This window comes from Ochotona princeps, chromosome 22, assembly GCF_030435755.1.
Source record: "Ochotona princeps isolate mOchPri1 chromosome 22, mOchPri1.hap1, whole genome shotgun sequence".
NCBI classification, from domain to species: domain Eukaryota; kingdom Metazoa; phylum Chordata; class Mammalia; order Lagomorpha; family Ochotonidae; genus Ochotona; species Ochotona princeps.
This window is the reverse complement of record NC_080853.1, coordinates 13,216,403-13,243,397: the sequence shown is the minus strand read 5'-3', so window position 1 is coordinate 13,243,397 and position 26,995 is coordinate 13,216,403. Positions and strand designations below refer to the sequence as shown.

Sequence of the window (26,995 nt, the reverse complement as noted above, 5' to 3'; positions counted from 1 at the left end):
GTCAAGCTGGTTTTCAAACCCAGAGTTTTCCTGGAAGTGTTTTGTGAGGGATTCTATCCTTCAAGTATGAAATTATATTGAGCATCAGTAAAGTTCTAGACTCATTTGGAAGAAAGGATTAAATTGTAATTGTTTTGAATAAGGCTATGAAATGCTTGAAATGAGTGTTTGATGTGGGACCCAGAAATCATTTTAAAACCTGTTGAAAGACCATCAAATCCTAGGCCATTCAGTCATCAGTGAATTTTCTGTGTCTATGGTTTAGATGATCTGATTATACCTGTGTTATTTTTCAGCCATTACTTTTGCATAGTAAGGACATTTTGGTAAAAAGTTGAAATAGCTGAAGGTAAAATATAGGGTAGGAGATGTTCCAAAGTGGCCTTTATGAAGTGAATCATGTATTGTATTTAAAGAACACTCACTAGATTGTGTTCAAACTTCCAATAGTAGTTTTTGGTAATAAGTCTGTTTCCTTGCCTTGTAAATCCGTAGTTTGGGAAACAGCTTTCCATACCCATGGCTCCAGGACAGCAGCTGAAGTAGGAAATAATAAGATATAGTCCTTAGGCTTGGAATAATTATCATTTAGCCAATCAGCCACACCCTGCCTCCCCATGACCTGCCTATCTGGGTGCTGGAAATGTGCATTGTGTTGATACAGGGCCCCAGGCACCCATGGAAGGGGGTGGGTTGAAGATGGGCGGAAGGTAGCAGGGTGGCCAGGGCCTGATTAGAGGGAAAAAAGCTATGGAAGGACATCTTTAGATATTAATGGAATTGAACATGTAGTCTTGCTCTCTTTCTCTTTTTTTTTTTTTAGAAATTTGCTTTTATTGGAAAGGCAGATTTACAGATAGAAGAAAAGACAGAGAAAGATCTGTCATCCACTGGTTCACTTCCAAAATTGCTAAAATAGCTGGTGCTGAGCCAATCCAAAACCAGGAACCAGAAGCTTCACTGTTTTCCTGGACCATAAGCAGGGAGCTGGCTGGGAAGTAGAACAGCCAGGAAACAAACTGGTGGTCACAAGGGGTCCTGGCGCTTGTGAGGGAGAATTAGCTAGTAGAGTTGCCTTTGTCACCCCCCCCCCTTTTTTTCCTAAAAGATTCACTTATTTTTTTCACTAAGTTTTTTTTCTTAAGATTTATTTAACTTTTATTGGAAAATTAGATTTACAGAGAGAAGGAGACACCGAGAGAAAGATCTTTGATCTGGTTTATTGCCAAAGTAACCTCAACAGCCGGAGCTGAGCCGATCCAAAGCCAGGAACCAGGAACTTGTTCCAGGTCTTCCACGCGGGTGCAGGGTCCCAAGGCTTTGGGCTGTCCTCGACTGCTTTCTCAGGTCACAGGCAGGGAGCTGAATGGGAAGTGGAGCAGCCAGGATTAGAATCTGTGCCCATAACAGATCCCAGTGCATGCAAGGTGAGGACTTTAGTTACTAGGCTAGCATGCCAGGCCCAGATTCACTTATTGGAAAGGTAGATTTACAGAGAGGAGAGCTAAAGAGAACATGTAATCTTAAAATGGCTAATAGGTTGCAGAAATGATTTAAAGGAAATAAATACTGTCAATCACTTCTATGGTGTATATGATACAGAATACGTTTTTGAAACCAGAGAGAACCGATGTTAATATTTGAGTATGTCTCTAAGGTATGTACAGATTATAATGTCACCAAATTACCCATGTCAAAGTATATATTTAGTGTCATGCTTGTCACTTAGGTTTCTTAATTTTAGGAAATAAATTCCCAGGCAGATAGGAAATTATGCTTTTTTGTGGTGTGTATTTGAGTGTTAACAGAGAGGAGAGACAGATTAGTCAGTCTCTCCCGCGGATTCACTCCGCAGATGGCTGTGATTACTGGGGCTGGGCCAGGCTGGAGCTTCCTCTGGGTTAGCTGTCTGAGTGAGGCGCAGATGCTTGGGCCGCCTTCTGCTGCCCCTCCCAGGCCATTTGAAGGGAAGTAGGTGAGAGGTGGAGTAGCAGGAATGTGAACTGATGCTGAGGGGCTGTATGGGATGCTGGCATCACTAGTGGCATTTTCGCCTAGTGTGCCACAGTGCTGGCCCGTTAGTTTCTTTTTTGTATGTATTCAGTTTTATTTATTTTTAAGCTTCCCCCCCACTTTTATGAGAATTTTTCTGAGAAGTATGTATTTTTATTTACCTTTCTACCCTCATCAGATTTGGGCTGGGTATATAGCTCTGCTGTTAATTTCCCTCTGAGCATTTGAAACTCAGGTTTTATTTTTATGGATTTAAGGAACTAAAGAACTTAAATTCATTAGTATTTCTGAGATACATCAGGCAGGTTCTAACGAAGTTAACAAGCCATCAGCTCATCGAAGATCTCGTATCTTTGTTGTGGATGAATGATTTTTGTTGAAACATAATAAATTTTTGGTTTATTTTATTATTATTATTTTTTTTAATTCAAAGTCAGGTATACAGAGAGTAAGAGAGACAGAGAGGAAGATCTTCCGTCCGATGATCCACTCCCCAAGTGACCGCAACGGCCAGAGCTGAGCCAATCTGAAGCCAGGAACTAAGAACTTCTTCCAGGTCTCCCACGCGGGTGCAGGATCCCAAGGCTTTGGGCTGTCCTCGACTGCTTTCCCAGGTCTTAGGCAGGGGGCTGGGGTTGCTGGGATTAGAACCGGAGCCCTTGGGCTCGGCAGCATGGCCTAGTGGCTAAGGTCTTCGCCTTGATCCCATATGGCTGCTGATTCTAATCCCGGCGGATCCACTTCCCCTCTCTCTCCTCCTCTCAGTATATCTGACTTTGTAATGAAAATAAAATAAATCTTTAAAAAAAAAAAATTATTGAAAAAAAAAAAAAAAAAGAACTGGAGCCCATATGGGATCTCATTGTGTGCAAGGCAAGGACTTCAAGTCGCTAGGCTACTGTGCCTGGCCCAAGAATCCTTCATATTTATTCTAACATGTTTGTGGAGTGTGTCTACATATATATAGTTAAATCTTAATGTATTTGTATTTCAAAGAGTTACAGAGAGAAAGGGAAAGACAAAGATTTTCCATCTGCTGGTTTCCTCCCCAAATGACTGCAAAATCAATAGCCTGGAACTCTGTCCTGAACTCGCAAGGATGGCTGAGACATTTGCTTTCTCAGTGCATTAGCTGGGAGTTGTATCAGAAATTGAACTGGGACAGTTGTACATTGCAGCAGGCTTATGTCCTAACACAGGCCCTGTATCTTCCTATGTTTTAAGAACATAGACCAGCTAATGCTTGATCCTAGCCTGTGCTGTGTTGTTTGTTTTTCATTCATTCTTTGGAGGTCGTTTTGACAGAGAGGTCTTCCATCTGTTGGTTCACTGCCCAAGAAGATGCAATGACCAGGGCCAGGCTGAAGCCAAGAGTTTCATCCGGGTCTCCATGGCTGACAGGGACCCAAGTGCTTGAGCCATCTTCTGCTGCTTCTCCAGGCCGTTAGCAGGATGTGAGTCAGCACACACATGGTATGACAGAGTCACAGGCAGCAGCCATAAAAGGGACCCCTGTACTGTTGTTCTTAGCGTGTGCCTAATAAATATAGAGGGTTAGGACCTTTTTTAGACATCATTGGCTGTTGGACTTTTTTATGTTGAAGATTAGTCCTATGCTAGAATAATGCACCTTTTTGCCACTTAGGGGTTTTAATCTTGCTATCAAAACAAAGGCGCACATGTGTGAGGCTTCGTAGTCATATTACTGATTAGGCAGACAATGGATCCAGCAGGATGAAGGATCAGTGTCATTTGTGGATTTCGTTTGAGAGGCTGCTTACTTGATCTCTGCTCCTGTAAGATTCTTGTTCATTTCTTTGTAGTCAGCTGAACTGTTAACCAGCAGAGGAGGAGAGACTGGGAGGAAGGGAACTAGTGTTTTGTTTTTAAATTCTGTTAATTCATTTGAAAACCACAGTTGCAGAGAAAGGGAGAGAGAGAGAGAGAGAGATCTTTCATTTACTTGTTCACCTCACCAAATGGGTACAGTAATCAGGCTGAAGCCAAGAGCTTCATCCAGGTCTTGGGCAGTCATCTGCTTTCAGGCCATTAACAGAAAGCTGGGTTGGAAATAGACAGCCAGAACTTAAGGTGATGCTTGTATGGGCAGCGGCTTCATCCACCTTGCCACAATGCTAGTTGCAGGAAACTTGCTTTAAAAGTTTATACTGGGCATGTCTTAAGAGTTTACTACTAGATACCATGTTTTTGTTGAATTGAGGGGGATAGCACAGATTGGATTAGGTGTATGGGAGAAGCAGAGATGAGGAAAGGAATTTTTTTCTTCTTATTCCTACTCATAAGCCCAGTCTGTTAGTGTGCTGCCTTGGTCCAGATTTTAGAAACACCACTCAGACTATGATTGGTAAGCATCTAATATAGGTGTGTTGATTGGCCTTCTGTTATCTATTGTTAGGTGATATCCTAGACTCCTTCAGCTAGGATGTTATAGCCCAAGAGATCTATTGGTATTAAGGGTGGAACTGATTGATACTTTGGGTATAGGAGTGAAAAGAGGGGTGTAAGGAGATAAGCTCTGGAGTAGCTGCAGGGAAATAGATATTTGAGTAGAATTTGGAAAAACCGTAGATAAATTTTTATGTATACGATGAAACTTGGCTTGGCCACCAAAACTGATTTTTACAACTATAGATAAGGATGTACTTCTGTTTCCTAAACTATTGAAAAGTGAGTGAATGTGAGTAAATTTAAACTTAGTTCAGACATCTAATATGAAATGGATTTTTAAAATTTTTTTTTTTCTTTTACGGATAGTGGCTTTATTTACAAAACAGTTTTTTTTTAAGGACAAGATCTTTATTTTAAAGGATTTATGCATTTGTTTGAGAGACACACAGATGTTTTTAAAGGGTTATTTATTTATTTATTTGAAAGGCAAATCAGATTTATGCCAAGAGGGGGAGAGAGAGAGAAAGATCTTCAGTCTGCTGGATCTCCCCCTCTGGGCCCCCTCAGGTAGTTATAACCACCTGAGCTGAGCTGATCTGAAGCCAGGAGCCAGGAGCAGCTTTTGGGTCTCCCACGTGTGTGCAGGGTCGCTTACTGCTTAAGAAACATTTTCTACCATCAGAGGAAATGTGGTTGGCATTGTGGTATAGTGGGTAAAGCTGCTGCCTGTGGTACTGGGATCCCGTTTGGGCACTGCATCTATCTTGGATGCTGCACTTACCATCCAGTTTCTTGCTAATGTACCTGGGAAAGCACAGAGGCTGGCCCCCCATCTTGGGTCCCTGTATCCAGAGACCCAGATGGCCTCAGCCTGCCCCAGTGCTGGTCTTTGTGGCCATTGGGAGCTGAACTAACAGATCTTTCTCCTCCATCTCTATAACTCTGCCTTTCAAAAAAACAAATTAAAAAAAATTAGAAATACCTCAAAATAAAATTGCTGATATAGTTGATTTCTTAGTCACTTAATAAAACCATGGATTTTCTATGAAAGCGACATGGTGCCTTACTTTTTAGATGTACTTAACAAAGTGAAACAACAAATTGTTATTTGTGATGGTGTTTTTTAAAAGATGTGTTAACAGGAAGCTGGTTCATACGTGGAGCAGTTGGACCTGAGAAAGTGAGTGCCCATGTTACAGGGTTAGCCCACTGCACCACAGCACTGCCCTTGCACCCACAAACATTTTTCACGGGCCCGGCTCAGTGGCCTAATGGCTAAAGTCCTCGCCTTGAATGCGGCGGAATCCATATGGGTGCCAGATCTAATCCCGGCAGCTCCACTTCCCATTCAGCTCCCTGCCTGTGGCCTGGGAAAGCAGTTGAAGACGGCCCAAAGCCTTGGGACCCTGCACCCGCGTGGGAGACCTGGAAGTTCCTGGCTCCTGGCTCCAGATCAACACAGCACCGGCCGTTGCGCTCACTTGGGGAATGAATCATCAGATGGAAGATCTTCCTCTCTGTCTCTCCTACTCTCTGTATATCTGAGTTTGTAATAAAAAAATAAATAAATTTTTAAAATTCACTCAATCTTAGCCAAAAGGCCGAAGAGCAATGCAAACATTTTTCAAATGAGAAAATTTAAAGCACCTGAGAATTATTTTAATTTTTTTGTTTATGTAAATCGTTTTTGAAATCGGCTTCCTATGGCAATAAGAACATCTTAAGTAATAAGGCTTAGGCGTGTTAATTTCGTAGCAAATTCCAAGTTAACAGTTATGGATAAGTACAGGCATTTGGGAAATTCTATGAGGAAAATTATGTAATCAACAGAAATTATGTAATCAACAGAAATTGTAGTAATGGATCAAGTCTAGCTTATGCTACATGTTGAATTTCCTTACATTTGTTGTTTCAAAAGTGCTTCTTTAAGGAAGTAAACCAAATAACTTAGGGATGGCATCAGATTAAGCCTAATGTATTTTAGTAGAGATCATATGCCATTGATCGAAAGGACTGTTAACGGAAGCATCACAACGGGATTGGTTCAGAATGTGAAAACCAGTACTCAGTCAGAGTAGGAAAAATATTTTGTGTTACAGAACAGGGTGTAATTTGTAACAGTTTTCAAAGATAAACATTTCTGAGAACTAAGATTTTTACAATACATAAGGGAGAAGCTATGAAAAGATGAGTATTAATACTATGTATGATCTTAATGCTCTTAGTAATTGTTATGTGAAGTAGTTATGTCATGATAAGGTTGGAATTAAATCTTCAAAACTTTGGACCTCTTTTTTTGTTTAAGGTTTACTTTTAAAGGCAAAGCTACTGAGAGACAAAGGGAGAGATCCTCCAACCACTGGTTCACCCCTGAATGGGTGCTGGAGCTGGGCTGATTGAAAGGCAGAAGTTTTTTCTGGGTCTCCCATGTGTGGGTACAGCAGCCCAACCAGTTGACCCATCCTTGGATCTTTTAAACCCATTTGTCTTCTGATACAGAATGGGTATAAACTTTGGTCTTTTTCCTTACCACTGCAAGCCACATACTCATACTCAAATAATAAACTCCTGAGCTAAAGGAAATTTTGAGTTGTTTTGAGTCTGTCTAGTAGTAATGTTTGAGCCAATTAATGTTAGAGTCTAAGTTCTTCGCCTGTTAGATATACGACGAGATTGAGGATCATAGAATGTTTGTGGTGACGCCTAGAACAGTTTTTAATTCCTTGCCAATCCTTAAATTTTAAGACCTTTTTCTGAATGTGCTTCATCAGTCTTTTTGTACAAATAAAACACCTTTAATTTCTGTAAACTTGAGTATATCTCTGTTGCAAGATTGAACCCAAGCTAGAGGGGTCAGTAGGCAGCTTTGGATGTGATACTGTTTGTGAATTGCAGACAGCCTGGCTTGCGAGAGTACTGTCGACAACCCTGACTTTATTGCACCTTGAGTTGGCTTGTTGACAGGTAGAACCACAGTGTATCTTTAAATTACAGATTAAGAATCTTGGATAATGAATAATGTGCCCTCTTTACGCTTGAGGCCAATATTTAGAAAATCTACTTAGAAAGCTAAAAATGTGGTGTTTTTTATACATGGAAAATTTAAGTTGCCCATTGATTCTTGTGAATGGTCAAAAAGGATCTAACTACCAGCTATGAATGAGCAAGGCGAATTCATAGAGCTCTCAGAATGGACATTTTGAAGCTAGTAAGTTGTGTATGTACACGATTCAGTTCCTTTGAGATTTTTAGTTGGGTCTCTATACAAAGGCTCCTGTCATGTCAAGGTGAGTCAAAACTGACAGTTAATGTTTCACTGTCGGTACAGGAGAATGATCTGTTGTGATTTTCAGAAATGATTTTCAGTATTTTCTGAACAGGTAGATTGTCTCAGTGTCTAGAAATGCTCATATTCTGTGTGTGAGATTCATGTGACAATGGCTAACTCAAGCAATTGAATAGTTTAAATTTTTAAGCTGAGTTGCCAGAATTTGAAATTGTTATCTAAACGGATCTGAAGAAAAAAAAAGCAAGTGATTAACTCAGTCTTAATTTTGCAAACAGTTTGGCTATATCGACTTTTGCTATTTTCTAATCAGTGAGGTGTCTTGAAGTAGGAATACATGAAAGCTATTAAACTTCTCAGAGGAAATGTGCGGAGTGCTCAGTGGTGTGTACAGTAGTGCTCTCTTACCTACAATTAAAAAATATTTTGTTTGAGAGTATGTAAGAGGAAGAGCTCTTTCATCTACTGGTTCGTTCTTCAAATGCCTTCAATGAATGGTAGGGAACACTAGAGCCAAGAACTGGGAATTCCAGCCCAGTCCCTCAAATTAGTGTTAGGAACCTGGTTGCTTGACCATCACAGCTCTCTCCCAGGCTGCACAATAGTAGGAGTCAAAACTAGAGCTGATTCTTGAACCCCAGTTACGTGTAGGATGAGGGCGTCCTGACCAGTGGTTTTGAGATACACAGAAGAGAGTACTCCCATCTGCTGGCTCATCCCCCAGATTCCTGTAGCAGAACCCGCTGAGGCTGAGATGCTAATCGCCCCCAGCACCACTGCCTCACAGGGTCTGCATTAGCAAGGAGCTAGAGGCAGATAATGAACTCAGGCACTCTGATAACGGTAGACTGGTGACCTAACTAGCATCTTAGCCACCAGGTCAAACATTGAGAGCTTTACAGTGTGTTAATCATTCCCAAATTAACATGCAGTAGAATCACCTGGAAGTACTGTTAAAAACCTATTTCTAGCACTCTTAGAAATTCATTATGCAATAGACTTGTAAAAATTTGCATTTTAAATGTGCCATTATTGGCAATCACGTATGATTAATGTTAGTGACCCACAGACTGCCTTTGGATAAACTGATCAATCAGCGTTTGTCCCTTATTTGACAAAAATGTGTATTTTGTTTCATTTTACTAAATTACTCCATTGGTTAGGCTACAAAGCTTACAGGATTTTTCAAAAGGATTGCAAGATTGCTTTTCAGTGAATGCTAGTGAGAGCTTTGCTTACCCATTCTAAAACTAGTTTCTACTTTCAGTGAGCATTCAACATAAATAAATAGCAACGATAATTTGCAACTGTTCTGTATCCTGTCAGAATCCTAATCCTTTTTTTTCTGCTTTCATGTTTAACAAGTTAATCCTAATGTCATCCTTCTTGGGTTGGGTGATTAAGTGGAACACCAAGAACAAGAGGTCATTTTCCTACTGATATTTCTAGGATAGTTTAGATAGGACCTTGGGAGTAAGTGGTAGTGTCAGCATTATTCAGAGCACTAAAGATTCAATTTGTGGACATTTAACCCAAATTTGTGGGAGTGTTCAGCTACCTGTGGTGGTTAAATGGGAGGCTGTTAAACACAGTTTCATCATCAGCGTGAGCATTACCTAAATACTTACTGGGAGTGCAGATTCTTTGCTCTTGCACATCTATTGACTTTAAAAACTGAGTGGCTGGCTCAGCCATCTGTATTTAATGGTTGCACTAGCTATTGTGATACCAACATTTCAGAACTGGTTCAATAGAGCCAAGATTTGAGAGGTTCAGCTTCTGTTGAGCCTTATATTGTTAGGAAAAAGGAGATAGTTGATGAAGTCCATGTACGAATTGGTAAAATACAGGCCTTGGAGTAAGGTACATTTTTTAGTTCAATTGTAAACCAGAGGGTCTTGAATAAGTTATAAAGCTAAATCCTAATTTTCTCATCTGTAAAGGTTGGGATAATTAGCTACCTCACAGTCATAAAATGACAACTAAAAATATTTGGTACTGTGAAGTGCAAAAGTTGACATGAATGAGAAAAATTGGTTGATCAGAGTGTGCTTCTGGTCAAATTCTGTCACCCTAGTAGTTACTCCTTCTTTTTTAAGTCCCACAGCTGAGGCACATTACTTGTGCTTCCTTACAGTTATGAAGTTAAAGGAATTATTAGTGGAAGGGGTTCATCTGGAATGTAAAAATCTTTAAGGAGCCTATTATATGATTTTACGCAAAGAAGGCTTCTTGTACTCCTAAAGAGATGTTCAGGCTTATTGTTTCCTAGAGCTAGTTGCTTCAGAATAGCCCATGCATTCCAGGCACAGTCGATAGTGAAAATCCAGACGAAAAACGGGCTCTTGCTTGAATTAGTAATAGGATACATGAAGTGATGCATCAACATACTTGACACATTTATGGCCACACGAAGTGTAGGCTGGAGGGCATTTTAAGGCCTTTAACTATTACAAACAATTGTGGAATCCTATGTGATGTAGGCAGAATGTTACTCTCCCTACTTCTCAGGCATTAAGAGCTCACTTTATAAAAGCAAAGGAGGGCAGGCTTGCAGGAATGGGCCTGTCCCAATTGGACTGGCCTGAGAAGGTACATTTTCAGGTTAGACAAGTTCTTTTTCCCTTTTAGGTTCTGCCTCCTGGGAAAGGGAAAGCATGCGGTATGGGGATGTCCTTGAGAAAACGTGACTGACTACAGAGCAGTGTGTGAAGTGTGAATGCTGGTCTTAAGGGTCTAGTACTAGTTAATTGCTTGCTGAGGCAGGAATAAAAAATCAACTTTGTTTTGTATTTAGAGAACAAAGAAGAGTTAATAAAAATGGGATTTGTTTGCTGTACAATTGAAGCTTAAAGTAATTGCTTTATCTAAGTTTGTCTTACACCTCCGTGAACTAATATTGCAGTTAAAATGTTCTGAGCAGGCACTCTTTGAGGCTCTGATATTTAGCACCTCTGTGTAGAAGCAGGTGGCTTCTGAGGGTGATCAGCTTAATCAGGCATGGTTGTGGCAGTCTTAAGGAACAATAAAGCATGCTACAGTGCCAAGTAGGGGGAAGGCCCTTGACTGCTGCAGCAGGCAGAGCAGACACTGCTAGGCAGTCAGGATAAGGGAAGTCTCAGTCTTAGGTTTGTCACCTGACCAGAGGAGGTCACAGCGTGGTGCTTCAGGCTGCTTTAGCTAAAGGAGGACGTTGTCTTGGATTAAATCTAAATCCATGCTGTTTGGTACCAAACTTTGTCATGATGGAAAAATTCTTTATCTTTCTTAATATGATAATATCAGCCAGATGAGAATTTTGATCCCCTGAAATTTAATTTTATTTAAAAATTTATAAAGATGAATTTAGTTTTAGTTGAAAGGTAGGTGGACAAACAGGAGAGAGAGAGAGATCTTCCATCCACTGGTGCGCTGCACACATAGTTGCGACAGCTAGAGATGGACTTGTCCAAAGCAAGGAGCCTGGAGCTTCTTGCAGGTGCAGGAGGGCTCAAGGACTTGGGGCCATCTTTTGCTGCTTTCCTTAGGTACATTAGCAGTTAGTTGGGTGGGAAGTGGAGCACCTGGGGATCAAATCAGCACCCATGTGGGATACTGGCAGCACAGGCGTAGACCCAAACTGCTACACTGTGGTGCCTGGCCCCCTATTTTATTATTTTTTTAATTTTTGTAAAGATTTATTTATTTTTATTACAAAGTCAGATATACACAGAGGAGGAGAGACAGAGAGGAAGATCCTCCATCGATGGTTCACTCCCCAAGTGACTGCAACGGCCGGTGCTGCGCCGATCCGAAGCCAGGAACCAGGAACCTCTTCCGGCTACACTGCTTGCTAGCCCTTTACAGAAAGACTTGCACTGATCTGAGTGTGCTTCTCTGTATCACAGGAAGTTGATAGGATTCTTATCGTGGTAGTTTGTAGCCTCTGTCTCCTGAAGGACACTATAAGCCAAGTGTCAAGAACTTACTGTGAGTTTATAGCTTTATTAAGTCTTCATTTTTTTTCCCCTAGAGGTTGCATTTTCTTAGTGGAATCGCACAAACAAGTTATCTCTCATTCTCTAAGCATAGCTGAAGAAAATTTTTATTTTGAAGAGCCTGACTATGCCATCCCTCAGATAAGAATTGGAAGAACAGCAGATGAGAACTTCTGGGAAGGTAGTAGTCTCAGCTCTTAAAAAATTCATGGGGTTCAGCACCTCATGCCTGCTCTTTTGTTTTGGCGTGGGGTTGCAGGTGGAGGAGGGCTGAGAGAGGGTTTCCCAGACTTGTTTGAGAGGGTGGTTTAAATTAAAATACATAAGTGGATTTTTTTGGTACAGTATATAGAAAGGTAAGGGTATGCACCCAGCTCGTATGCACTGCCTTAGTGCATAGCTAGTCAAGTTGCACTCTGGCTATGGGGAGGATAGCCTAAAGCGTTAGCTTGTGTTATCACTGTGTCTCAGGTGTGCTTGTCAGGGAAATACTCTGCTATGCCAGATTCCACCTATCTCACGAGTTGCACATGTTGGTTACATATCACCTAGTCACCTGTTCTTTCAGGTAATGAGGCTCAGTGAAGGTCATACAAGTGGGGTCACTTTTGGCTGTGGCCAGTTTGCACACTCTGTTGCATTCAGTCCACTTTCTGTGATGTTATGAAGACAGACTGAGCTACCCTCATTGGTTCTGCAGCTTCATGAGCTTCTCAGCATGTACCTTCTCGTGAGACTGGTGGAGAAAGTATTTGGCAAAGCTCTTCATCACAGTCAAAGTAGTAAGACGTGGGCAAGTAGACATAGGTAGGGGCTGTAGAGCTACAGGCTGATCTGGCAGTTGGTCGCAGCCTCCCAGTCCTGGTTATAGTTCAGGAGCATGCACGATGGGGACACATGTGTCATGGTTGGCAGCCAAGAGACAGTCGGGGCCTGTGGATGGTCTGAGGGCACTTTGAGGTAGTGACAAAGGGCTTGCGCTGAGTGACCAGTTTGGGTGGGAGTTGAGCACTGTCTAAGCAGGAATCCAAGGTAACTCCGTGAAGACCATCTAATGCTTGCCCTTTAAAGGAACTGGGAACACAGTTTAATAAAAATTGAAAATCATTTACATGCCCGTTTTTGTAGGTGGCTAGTATTTGATATTAATTACTTGGAGGACTTACAAGCCAAGGAATGATAAAACAGCAATTTTCAAAATATGATTCCAGATAGTATGGATTGTAGTCATGTGGAGAAATTTGTGTTAGCATACATGTAACAGTACTCATACATACAGTTTGAGAATCATTGCTTGTAAGCATTTAACATTTTTCTCTTTGCCTAAAATCCATTTGGACATAACAGTTTTAAGATCTGAAGAAAAAAAAAAAAGATCTGTAGCAGGCCCAGTGCGGTAGCCAAGTGGCTAAAGTCCTTGCCTTGCATGCACTGGGATCCCATGTGGGTGCCTGTTCGTGTCCCTGCAGCCCCCCTTCCCATCCAGTTCCCTGCTTGTGGCCTGGGAAAGTATTTAAGGACGACCCAAAGCCTTGGGACCCCATACCCACGTAGGAGACCTGGAAGAAGCTCCTGGCTGCTGGCTTTGGATCAGCTCAGCTCTGGCCTTTGCTGCCATTTGGGGAGTGAATCATCAGACAGAAGATCTTTCTGTCTGCCTCTACTCTCTGTAAAAATCCGACTTTCCAATAAAAATAATAAATACATCGTTTTAAAAAAGATCGGTAGAATTCCTGTGCCTGGAATTGTAAGGAATCAAAAGGCAAATTTAAAAAATAATTAGGTTTATTAGAAAGGCAGATCAGGTTTATAGAGAGAAGAGGGACAGAAAAATCTCCCATCTGCTGTTTCACTCCCCAGATGACTGCAACAGCTGTAGGTGAGCCCATCCAAAGTCAGGAGCCAGGAGCTGCTTCCAGGTGTCCCACGCAGGTGCAGGGCCCCAGGCTTTGGGCCGCCATCTCCTGCTTTCCTAGACCACGAGCAGGGAGTTAGGTGGGAAGTGGAGCAGGTGGGAAGTGGAGCAGCTGGGACAGGAACCCATGCCCATATGGGATCCTGGCACTGGCAAGGTGCAGATTTAGCCATTGAGGACACACCAGGACCCTAGGATAATTTTACAGATCAGAAACTGAGATCCAAGGCCAAGAAATAGTTTAGCTAAGATCCCTCCAGGACATCCTATTAAAATATTTGAAATTGTTCTAAGGATGTCTTTTTACTGTCACAAAGTAGAATTTAGTCATTTAGTGCCTGACCTAGTAACAGTGGGTAGTCTTGGCCCTTAATTGTGCTTCCCACCTTGCTTCTGATGGAATTCTGGCTGCTGGTGCAATTCAGATCGCCACTCCCTGAATGCCGCTGGGGTATCAGTCACTGAAGCACCACACCGTTGTGCCCACTGCTTTTTTGTGTCTGTCAGTCCAGGTGCCCCTCTGCTGTCGTCCTGTCCTCTCCTGTTTCCTGGAATGTTTTCCCTCTGTTTCACACTAATGTTTCTCCCTCTGTTATACGTGTTATTGCCTTGTTCTGCCATCTTGATTCTTCCTTTTTTTTTTTTCCTAAGTTTTTTATTTTTATTTTTACTGGAAAGGCAGATCTACAGAGATAAAGTGATAAAGATCTCCCAATGCTGGTTCACTTCCCAAGTGGCTGCAGTGGCCAGAGCTGAGCCAATTCAAAGGCAGGGGTCTCTTCCAGGTCTTCCAGGCAGGTGCAAGGTCCCAAATGTTTGGGTCCTTGTTATACCCTTATTGGAGAGCCAGAATAAAAAGTTCCTGTCTGGTTGGCTTTGCTCTGGCTATTGTAGTCCTCTGGGGAGTGAACTAGTGAATGTAGGATCTCTAGCTGTCTCTGTGTAGCTTTCAGATAAAAAAGTAAATCTTTTTAAATTGAGATGATAAAGATCTTTAAAAATGTTGCTTTCTTTATTCAGTGTGTTTATTCAAATGGTAAATTGTTCCAATGTCTACTTTCCTAATGGCCTGTTTGTATATTTATATGTCAAGGAGTGTGTACTTATATGTCAAGCAGGGGCAGAGATTATCTTTGACAGAAATTTTATTGAGTGCTTTTTGACAGAAAGCAGGTTTTGATTGTGCATGTTGGTGCTGGACAGCGAGGGCTGCCTGAAACTCAGGTGCTTGAAACAATTAAGAGGAAACAGCGAATATAGCAAACAGCAGGTGTTTTCTTGAGACAGGAAAAGATGCACATTCCATAGAAAGTAGTGTGGACTACCGGAAGTAGAGTGACCCCCTCTCTGCTGAACTGTGTTTAATATTACAAGAGTTATTGAGTTATGAAGATAATGTGTGTTCTAAGAAGGTGGAGAAATATTGATTCTTCTGGTAAATAAAAACCCTCTCCCCGATTGAGAAGTATTTTTTTCAAACCTTAAATGTCTTGTGTTTTCTCTCATGGCTGCTGATAGGTGTGTTTTAGAATGCTCATGTATTGAAGTGAACATATATGGGCTAAGGGTCAATCCAGGTTGGCTGTGGTTCACAGAGCTGTTGGGAACCTGGGCCAGGCAAGAGGTCTGTTTAGAGCAACAGGAACCAAATTCATATCCTCTAGGGTCTTGAGATAGTACCTTTGCATATGGCTCAACTGCTGTCTTGGCTTCTCTGTCTCATTATTCCTCTTTTCCAGTTCCATCTACTACATGCTTGACTTGATTACTATTTTTGGAAGAGGAGCCTATCATATTGCATGGTTACTTTAATTCTCAAAAACTGAGGATTAATAGTGCATTGCAAAGAGCCCCTTTCTTACCAGAAAACTCTTTGCTTTTGTGAGGAAGTAAAGGACTCTTCTCCACTTGGCTGATTTGATTGTTCTGAAGCTTTGAGAGCTTGGAGTAGTGTTGGTGATGCTTAGCTTTTTCTCCAAGAAAGTATATACTTGTGTTAAGTTGTGACTGCTTTAGTGATTCTAGGTGAATGCAGTAAGGTTGGCAGCATCATTGGCCACCTACTGGCTACAGCTAAGCTAATGCTGCTCTTTTTGCATAAGGGATGTTGATCTATGTGATCAGTGCATCTCACCAAAAAATCTTTCTTTAGCTTTCTGGATATACCATGTCGTTCTTCATAACTGGTTTTCTTTTCCCGGTCTTAGGAAAGAAAGTAAAAAATTTTCATATGTTGGTGGTTGAGCAGGGTGAATGGGCATGGGTGTTACCGTAACTGAGCATATAGAAAGTAAATTCTATGCCATATGAAATGATTGGATAGCTCAGATCAGTTTATTCAAATTAATCAGGAGATTTTTTTTCAAAGATTTATTTATTTTTATTACAAAGTCAGATAAACAGAGAGGAGAGACAGAGAGGAAGATCTTCCGTCTGATGATTTACTCCCCAAGTGAGCCGCAACGGCCGGTGCTGCGCCGATCTGAAGCTGGGAACCTGAAACCTCTTCTGGGTCTCCCACATGGGTGCAGGGTCCCAAAGCTTTGGGCCGTCCTCAACTGCTTTTCCAGGCCACAAGCAGGGGGCTGGATGGGAAGTAGAGCTGCCAGGATTAGAACAGGCGCCCATATGGGATCCCGGGGCTTTCAAGGCGAGGACTTTAGCCGCTAGGCCACGCTGGGCCCCCAATCAGGAGATTTTAAATAATGATTGTTACCTGACTGAATTTTTCAACAAGTTTATTAGTTGTTAGAGATTACCTCACAATTCTGTATGTACATAAATTAAAATGTTTTTGGGATCATTTAAAATTTTTGAATTCCAGTTAATGTTTATATATTTATACACACACATGCACACATTAATTTGAAAGACCAAGTTACACAGAGAAAAATGAGAGACAGAGAGATCTTAGATCTTCATCTGCTAGTTTGTTCACCATATGGCAACAACAGCCAGAACTGAGCTGATCCTAAGCCGAGTATCAGGAGCTTCTTCTGGGTCTTCCATGTGGGTGGAGGGCCTAAGGACTTGGGCCAGCCTCTGCTGTTTTCTCAGGCCATAGCAGGGAACTGGATCAGAAGTGGAGCAGTAAGGATTTGTACCCCTGTCCATATGAGATGTTGGTGTTGCAAATGGAGGTTTAGTATGCTATGCCACCCCACTGCTGTACCGCTCCCCTCCCCCTGCCTCTTGTCTGTTTCTAGCTTTATTTATTTTTATTTGAAAATCAGATTTTCAGAGAGAAGGTGAAGCAGAGAAAAATTGTCCATCCTCTGGTTTCTTCCTCATGGCCACAATGGCCAGTGTTGAGATCATCCCAAAGCTAGGAGCTTGGAGCTTTGAATTTCTTCCAGGTGTCCCACATGGGTGCAGGGGACATCCTCTGCTGTTTTTCCCAAGCCATAAGCAGAGGGCTGAATTGGAAGTGACGCAGCCTAAATATGTATCTGTGCTTGTATGAGATGCCAGTACCACAGGCAGAGGGTTCACTAGCTTCGTCTCTGTGCCCCTCATCGTTTCTTTATCAAAGTTGTAGGTATCAGTAGAGGATGGACTGAAATGTCAAAGTTCTTAACTGCCGGTTCTGTCTTCTTAGAGATGTGAGGTAAGTGACTTGTACTCATGATCATAATAAGTGCTAGGACTGGAATTTGAATCAGATGCTTTCCCCAGTGGTTGCTCCCATTCTGTGCTGTTCCATGATGTCTGTAATTACACTAGTGTTTTGGCCATGGCCTTTTGTGCTCTACTTTACTCTTCAATGTGTTTATCCAAGGTTTCGTAGATTTGACTTCCTTTTTCATGTAATTTGTGTTTGGTGAATGAAGGACTGGTTTCCCTGTGGCAAATGAAGAACTATTATGCCTGATTTGACCACTTGGGGGCAGTTCCTGTGCTTGGTTTACAAACGTGGAGCTTCGTTGTTATTCTAGTATTAGACCAGCTTTCAAAGATGTAAAAACAGTTGGATCAGATTTTACTGGAGAGGTTTAATAGTAAAGTTTCTTATTCCTGGGTGTTTTGTTTCTCTTTCTAAGCAGAAGAATGGGGTAAACTGTAAGAAGGAGAAATGTGTAACTTTAAAAAAATTATTTTTATTTATTTTAAAGAGAGTGATGGAGAGACAGCAAAAGAAAGAGTTCTACCACCTTGGTCAAATCACAGATGGTTGAAGTAGGGCTGGGCTATTGAGTCACGAGCTCCATCTTGGTCTCCCACATGGGTGTCAGGGGCCCACGCACATAGGTCATTTTCTCCTGCTTTCCCATGCATGTTAGCAGGAGCTGGGACTTGATCAAGTCTGGGATATGGGATTACTTACACTGTGACAGAGGTGCCTATGACAAATGTTGACACTAGCTTTCACCTTTCACAGATTACATGTTCACTGAATACATGTGTTCTTTTTGGTAAATGGAGTTATTTTCTTACAATATGAATGGTAAAGAAAATTAAGATAAGAATGGGTATTGTGGCAATGTGGGTTAAGCTGCTGCTAGGGATACCACACATTTCAAACCAGAGTATCAGTTAAAATCCTGACTACTTCATGCTTCTGATCCAGTTCCCTGCTGTTCAGATAGTGGCTCAAGTACTTGTCCATGCTACCCATATGAGAGACCTGGTAGTTTTACCTCCTGGCTCTTTAGCCTGGTCCAGCTTTGACTGTTGTAGCCGTTTGGATATGAACATCCAGAAAGAAGATCTCTTTTTCTGTCCCTACTCTGTCACTGTGCCTTTTAAACAGGTAGATAGATTGATCTTTTATAACGGTCGAGTAAGACTGTGTATGTAAGTCCCCTAGCATGGAACTTGGAGAAGTGCCCTTTCTCTTGTGTGCTTTGGGCAGTGGCTGTTTGTGCTTCTGTCTTAATTGCCTTCCTGGAATGTTAACTCAGTGAGGGCAGAGTCCATCACTTGTGGATCCTCACAGAGTGTTTGGGACTTGAATATATTTGATGGATGTAAATTGAGTTCGTCTCAGGATATGATGTTGAATCCTGTAGTAAAAGGGTATCTTTTGTATTGTACATTAACCATCAAGTTTTTGTGTAATGCTAGCCAACAGATATTCATACACACATTTCCCTTTTGTTATTTCCTAATCACCTTTTTAACCTTAGGGGTGACTTTATATTGCAACAACAAAAGATATTGATTCCTGTCCTATTAATTTTTCTGGACTGTCTTTATGGATTAACTCTTGTTGAGCTGCAGTGAAAGGATTCAGTCTTCTGTTTCTTCAAGGCTGCCTTATTTCTGGGTCTTTCTTTTTTTTTTTCTTTTTTTTATCTAAATGAGAAGAATTGAAGCATTTGTTATGGGAGCCTTTAGGTGACTTGAATTCCAAAGAATCAAAGTTACTGATGATTTATTATATAGCATTGTGGTGATTTTCGGTTCTTTTTCATAGCTACAAAGTTCTTTTTGCATCTAACAGATGTTTGAAATAGTAGGATTGTTTCTTCAAAAACATTTTAACTGAGGAATTCTAATTTTGGGGGAAAGATATATACTGAAAGTTACTTTTACAGTCATTGATGTACTTACTCTGCAAACAGTTTGGCAGTGAGGGTTAAGGGTAAGAGTCGGTATGGTGTGCTTGGCTTTCCCACCTTCACTTATTGGCTCCTCTTCTGACCATTGTCTTGATTTGTTTAGAAGAGGGAGAGAGTGAGAGTGAGTGAGCTAGAAACTCCTGATGCCTACAAAGGGTGGGGGTGGAAATCAGGAGGTGGAATTCAAGTCAGGTTTCGCATGTGAATGTCAGAAACCCATTTGCTTGAGTCATTGCTGCAACCTCCCAGGGTCTGCCATAGCAAGAATCTGGAGTGTTGAACTGGAGCTGGGCATCTTACACTGAGGTACCCCAACATGGGGTGTGGCAAGTTAACTGTAGCTTAATGCTGTCTGACCAACATCTTTAACAACAACAACAACAAAAAGTGTTTATTTAATTGAAAGGCACAGTTTTAGAGAGAGGGAGAGTCAGAGAAACATCGATTTTTTTTTTTTTTAAGATTTATTCATTTTATTACAGCCAGATATACACAGAGGAGGAGAGACAGAGAGGAAGATCTTCCATCCGATGTTTCACTCCCCAAGTGAGCCGCAACGGGCCGGTGCGTGCCAATCCGATGCCGGGAACCAGGAACCTCTTCCAGGTCTCCCACGCGGGTGCAGGGTCCCAAAGCTTTGGGCCATTTCTCAACTGCTTTCCCAGGCCACAAGCAGGGAGCTGGATGGGAAGTGGCACTGCCGGGATTAGAACCGGCGCCCATATGGGATCCCGGGGCTTTCAAGGTGAGACTTTAGCCGCTAGGCCACGCCGCTGGGCCCGAAACATCGATTGATTCACTCGTGGACGAGTGTAGAGAGAGGGAGAGAGGAGGAGACTAACATCAGTTGGTTCATTCCTGAAATAGCCACAGTGGGGCAGACACTGCTTTCCCAGATGCATTCACAGGAGTCTGGAGTGCACGGGGACTTGAAGTGGTGATCATATGGGATGCCAGCATTGCAATTTGTGTCTTAATTTGTTGTGCAACAACATCAACTCTGCTGACCAACGTCTTTGGTCAGATGTCCCACTGTTAAGTTAAAATTCAATTTTAGCTAATTAAAAAATTTTTTTTATCTTTTCGACAGGCAGAGAGACAGACTCTTTGACCTGATGATTGATTCATTCCTAAATGGCTTCAATAACTTGTCTAGTAGAGACACATTTCCTGGATGGATACAGCGTGCTGCGTACTTAGTCCTTTCTCACCTGTTTTCTCAGGCGCATTGGAACTTGAAGTGGCACTCCCACAATGAAATACAAGTGTCACAAATGATAGCTCTACCTGTTGTGCCACAGTGCGGCCCTCCACCCTTTCCTTTACTCTTTCTCATCCCCACTTTTATTCACAGCTTTTCTGTTTTGCTAAGGTCCATGGTCATGTGGACCCAGAGACGTTGTCAGTGAGTCTCTGGAACTGGGTTTTACTTTTGTTTTTCTATACTTTAATTTATATGTTTATATTCTTTTTTGCTTCTTAATTCTTTTGCTGTCACTTTTCTCTAGATTGGTTCAGAAACATGCTTATTTACCTTTTTTTAAGCCCTTCTGCATGCACTGCCCTTTTATTAACCTTAAGTATGCTCTTTATTTTTGTTCTTTCTTTTGTTTTAAAAAACTTGTTGCTAGAGTAGGACACCCTGATTCTAAGGTTAGTTTTATCTGTTAGACTATTTATCTCTGTTCCTTAACACAAATCTTCTGTTATCTTGCACCCTTACAAGTATAGTAACCATGTGAAGAAATTGAGAGACAGTCTTAGGCTATTAAAGGCTTAACACATACACATATGGTGCAGTAATGGATTCCCATGTGCCCATCACTTGAGTAACTGTCAGGCAGCCTGTTTGCTGATCTTACCCTGTGTTTCACTCCTCTTCACTCCTCCACAGCCCGTTTATTCTAACAAATCCCAGATACCGTTTACTTTATACATAAAATCTTGAGGTTATTTAGCCTATTAATTTATCCATGTACCAGGTGATCTTCACAGTTAAAGTCAGTCAGCTGTTTTGTTAGGTGAGCAGAAGGTTCTGCCATATGGAGAACTGTTCTGCTGCTGTACTGATCGTAACTTGCCTTGCAGTCGTTTATCAGAATTGCTAGTCTGCCATGGAAGCTATCATACTAAGTCAGTTCAGGTAATAGCTATTCTTACACTTGTAACAAGTTGTTATAGTGTACTTTTGGTATTTGTCACAGCATGTGAAATGCAACTTGAGATATGGTACACATACAACACTTAGTTTTTTCCTCTAAATTTCGGGACACTTGGCGTTGAGATAAGGGGCTACAGCCCGAAATTTTGCAGTTTTAGTTAGTAATTTAAAAAACAAGCAAACAAAAAAACCACTTGAGGATCTTACTTTAAGATCAGTATTGAAGTTTTGTATACTGGAAAAATGTGTTTGGTGAACTATGAAGTTATTTGTACTGCTTCTCTAGAACTGAATGGAATTGCTTTCAGTTTATCTTCCACTTAGTGTCCTCTCTTTAAGTTTAATGCTTTGTAGTGACCTTTCCTTTATGTACTGTAGTACTTGTCATAAGATTGTGAAACTTGGTAAATAAAATTTTTTTGATTATAAAAATGACTTATTTGAAATCTGGGAAAAGAAGATGAAGTGAACACCCAGTACCTCAAATTGGAAAACTCATAAGTTGAGACTGGAGCAGGTGAGGCTGCTGCCTGCCACACTGATGTTGCGTGTGAGTCCTGGTTAAGTCTCACTGCTCCATCCTTCCCCACTCCCCCCCCCCCTTTTTTTTAAGATTTATTTATTTCGGGCCCAGCATGATAGCCTGGCGGCTGGGTTCCTTGCCTTGCACATGCTGGGATCCTATATAGTTCCCGATTCTAATCCTGGCGGCCCCACTTCTTATCGAGCTCCCTGGTTGTGGCCTGGAAAAGCAGTTGAGGACAGCCCAAAGCCTTGGGACCCTGCACCCACGTGGGAGACCTGGAAGAATCTCCTGGTTCCTGGCTTCGGATCAGTGCAGCTTCGGCCATTGTGGCTGCTTGGGGAGTGAATTAGCAGACGGAAGATCTTCCTCTCTGTCTCTCCTCTCTGTTTATCTGCCTTCCCAATGGAGATGAATAAATCTTTTAAAAATATTTATTTATTTAGATTGAAAAGCTACATAGAGAGGAGGAGACAGAAAAATCTTTACATATGCTTCTTCACTACTAAATGGCTGCAACAGCCGGTGCTGGGCCAGGCTAAAGTCTGAAGCTTCTTCCAGGTCTCTGTGGGTACAGGGGCCCTTGAATTTGGACCATCCTCTGTAGCTTCCCCAGGCGCATCAGCAGGGAACTGAATATTGGAAGTAGAGCAGCCAGGACATACAGTATGCTGTTGTTGCAGATGATGGCTTAACTTACTGCTCCACAGTGGTGGCTTCCCACTGCTCCACTTCTAATCCAACAGCCTGCTGACATGCCGGGAGAGCAACAGAAGATGGCGCAAGTGCAGGAGCCTCTGTCACCCACGTGGGACACCCAGATGGAAGTTAAGGCCCCTGGCTTCAGCCTGACTCAACCCTGGCCATTGGACTATTTGGGGAGTGACCCAGTGGATGGAGGTGTCTCTCTGTTTTCGTCCTTTGATTTTTGTGACTTTGCCTTTCAAAAAACAAATCTTTAAATAAAAAAGATACACACACACACATCTCCACCCAAGGTAATTTACTTTTACTATTTTAATGTTTCTCTACAGTTTTTTGGATTTGTGAGTTTGTACAAAATTATTTATGGATTTATGGAATTGCATTAAGGTTTTTATTTTTATGCCTAACTTACATTTGTGTTGTAACAGCAGATATTGTTCTGAAACTTGTTTATTGGCACGTTGAGATGACACATGCTTTGTTCCAGGTTGTATTGTTGTTGCTTACTCTGTTATGGTTGAGGCAGAAATTATGGGAATAGCTCAAGTAAACGGAGGCCACCAACCTTGTGTGTATTGACTAAGTATTGGAGGGCTCTCTGTTGAATGAAAGATGGGGTTTAAATCTTGACACTTTTTTTTTTTGAATTTTTGTCTCTAGGATGGAAATGTCATGTAAATTTCTGCTTTCTAGAACATGGCATAGCATAGCTACCCATTAGATTATGCCAGATACAGTTTCTGTCCCTGTAAGCCAGGAGTGGGATGAGCACCTACATGTTGCTTACCCATTACTATGAAACATACTTCAGAATTATTAGCTTTAAACAAAAATGCTTAATTTCTCATGCAGTTTTTGTGAATTAGGAATCTAGGAGCAGTCTGACTGGGTGGTGTTGGCTCTGGAAATTTTCAGAGGATTGCAGTTGACATGCGAGACAGGGCTATGTCATCTGAAGGCTTAACTGAAGTTGGAGGATCCACTTCAAAGATTGTTCGCTCATGGGACTATTGGCAGGAAGCCAAGTAGGCCTTTCTGTAGGGCTCTTGAGCATAATAATAATATGGTAGCTGGCTTTCTGAAGAAAAGTGGGAGTGAGAAGAAAGATCTGAAGCCTTTTAGGATGAGCCATTGAAGGTTGCATACTGTTATTTTCACTTTATTTATCAACAGTGAGTTACTAAGTCCATTTACACACTCAAGAAGAAGGAAATTATGTTATACCTTTCGAAAAATGTAAAGAATCTATTGGATTACGTTTCAGAAGTTAAAACACATGTGTTTATTTAGGAGAGAGATATGGACCCGGTACGGTAGCCTAGTGGCTAAAGTCCTTGCTTTGCATGCACTAGTATCCCATATGGGTTCCAGTTCGTGTCCCAGTGGCCCCACTTCCCATTTAGTTCCCTGCTTGTGACCTGGGAAAGCCGTCAAGGACGGCCCAAAGCCTTGGGACAACAGCACCTACATGGTATCCTGGCGTGTGCAAAGCGAGGACTTTGCCGTTAGGCTACTGTGCCAGGCCCCTTAAATATACTTTTAAAAACTTCTAAAAATTTATATGATAAAAATGATACAAAAAATTTAATGGAGAGATGTAAGTAGGTGCTTGTTTCAGAGGAAAAACGTGAGTGGTCACTAAGTACATGAAAAGGTGATTATCATTAAACGTTTACTGATTGCGAGTTAGTGGATAGGTACTTGGAATAGTGGTTAGGATGTCACTTGAGATGCTTGCAGCCCATATCAGGGTGCCCAAGTTCGAGTCCTAGCTCTGCTCCCCAGCCCAGCTTCCTGGTCAGTTGTACCCTGGGAGGCATCAGGAGCTGGAACCCGCAGCCCAGCCTTGCTGTGCACAACTGGTGAGTGAGCAGGCTGATGGGAGATGTCTCTCTTTTTGTCTTTCAAAGTAATAAAAAGTAATTTTAAACAGGGCCATGAATTTAAAGCACAGTGAGCTATTGCTATACGCCTGCTAGAATGGCTGGAAATATGACTTGTTGGTGTGAATTAGTAGCTCTTAGAACTTCAAATGAATTGCTGGTTGGAATGGTATGACCTTTTGGGAATACCTTTTGCTAGTTTCCAGTAAAGTTAAACATGCACTTACTGTATGACCCACTCCTAAGTATTTTCACTCCTAAGTATTACTCAAGACAAATGAAAAACATACCTATAGAAAACGTGTATGTGAGTGCTTACAGCAGATTTTTGTAATAACCGATGCCCAGAGAGAAGCCAGTCTGTTAATAGGTGAATGGATAAATAGGAATATTGCATAATGAAATAACCATTCAGCAGCAAAAATAAAACAGCAAGATGGGTAGATATCAAGAATATTACACTGAATGAAATAAATATGGAAGAATAAATGCTTTATAACCTCATTCAAATGGAACTTAATCTAATCCTTATTGCGCTCAGATTAAGTACTTGGGTTTTGGCCAGGGTGGTGGAAGATGGGGATTGACTGGGAAGAGGTGTATGGGAACTTTCTGGGATGATGGAATTGTTCTAATTATTTTTTCGGATGTACCGTGTGTATGTTTGTCAGACTTATTTCACTGGATGTTTGAAATGTATGAATTTCATTGTATAGAAATTATACTTCATTGAAGTTCATTTAAAAATGTAACTTGTGGGATTTGGGTTTTTTGGAACTTAATTAGATAAGCATTTGATTTTAGAGTCCATGTGCAAGATTTATCCTGTTGTGTCATTTTTTGGTTAGGCTTAGTAGTATACCAAAATTAGGGCAGAAGAATGCCGGACTGTTTTCTTCACTTTAGAATGGCTATGGCTCCCTTCTCTTATCCTCTCATATATCAGTGTAATGTCTTAGGGACAGGCTAATGGGGTGCCTTTTTGGGGCGTTTATGAAATCTTTCCTTCTAGTGTAGTATGCTGAGCTGCCATTGTTGTCAGGTTATTAGAATCCTATTATTGTGGTTCTTGACTGGCGTGTTAAGTTAGGAGGGTAGCTTAGGACTCCTTTTAATGGATGAATCTCTTGTGGTTGCAGATTCTCATAAACACAAAGATAAACACAAAGACAGAGAACACCGGCACAAAGAACACAAGAAGGACAAAGAGAAGGACCGAGAGAAGCCCAAGCACAGCAACAGGTAAGGGCTGAGCAGCCAGTGCCTACTGCCTCATTTGGCAGTACGTCGGCCATTGCTTGGTGTACCTGGAGTAAGAATTCAGTTGGCTCATAGGTAATTAGCATGCAAAGCAAATTAAACAAAGATTGTGTTCAATATTGGAGTTGCTAAGAACATGGTGTTTACCAAGGCCTTACTTGGGGTGCTGCTGCTTAGCTCAAGATGTACAAAGCAAATGTGATGAAGTCTCTTTTCAATAGATGACACATTAAAAACATGGTCTTTTGAAATATCTTGTTCTTAGAAAGGTGTGTGCAAGTCACAATAAGTCTGTTAAAGATTAAAAATTTTGAAAAAGGATGGTCTTCAAAGTCAGATATGTGTTCTTTGTAACACCTTGTGGCATTTAATCAAGTATCTGAGATTTGCCTCAGTGAAAGGTGACTGATTGGAGAACTGTTTTTTTTCCTCCTTTGTATGGTTTAAAGGCTGCATTTTATAAATTCTAATTTAGGCCTCCATGGTCTGTGAGCCCCTGAAATTGTATGCAAGTGGTTGAGTTTATGTGATATTCCCAGGCTAGGATATTCCTAGTGCTCATAAGATTAGCAGAGGGTTTCAGCTCCTGGCTCCCAAAAAACCAGTGACTACTGTTATAGATAGAAACATATTTTTTCTTGTTCATTTTGCTGTTGTTTCTTGATGTAAGGGGCAGATAGTTAAACTCCTCATTTAAAATGAGATTTATACTTTTATTTTGATTTAACGGCAGTCGTGGGCAGATGTGTGGCGTATGTAGCAGTTAGATGTCTCTTGGATGCCTATATCCCATATCATTGTGCCTAGATTTGATTCTTGACTGTGTTGTCAGTCCCAGCTTCCTGCTAATGTGCATCCTGGCAGGGAGCAGGTGATGACTCCAGCGGTTGGATTCCTACCACGCTTGAGAGATTTGGCTTAAATTCCTAGCAAAGGTCATGGATGAGAAAGCTGTATGTGGTAATACCATTGAGCTGACTTGAGTTTCTGGGCTATTGTGGGCATTTGTGGAATGAATCACTCAATGCAGCTTTTCTCTGTCTCTCTCTATCTTTTGTGTTTCTCAAGTACGTTAATCAGTTTTTACCCTTCGTGCCTTTGTATTTTTTTTTTTTTTCTTAAAACCCACAGTAACCCAAGAATTTGTGTTTAGGAATCTTTATCCTGGCCCATTCATTTAGTTCTGTGATGTTTGCTAGATTACCAAATGTTCCTCAACTCAGGCTCTTCATATTAACATACTCTTCATGAACTATGAGAGTCACAAAATATAGAGGGAGTCCATTCCTTGTTTACTCCTAT

General features: G+C 41.4%; 1 protein-coding gene across 1 annotated transcript in view; it reads left to right on the top strand.

Annotated features, from left to right (window-relative positions):
- The window catches only part of TOP1 (DNA topoisomerase I), a 76,604-nt gene that overhangs the window by 4,651 nt on the left and 44,958 nt on the right, over positions 1-26,995 (top strand). Inside the window, exon 3 of the mRNA XM_004585809.2 lies at positions 25,573-25,675. Coding sequence (XP_004585866.1) covers positions 25,573-25,675 — 103 coding nt within the window. The remainder of the gene's footprint in view (positions 1-25,572; positions 25,676-26,995) is intronic.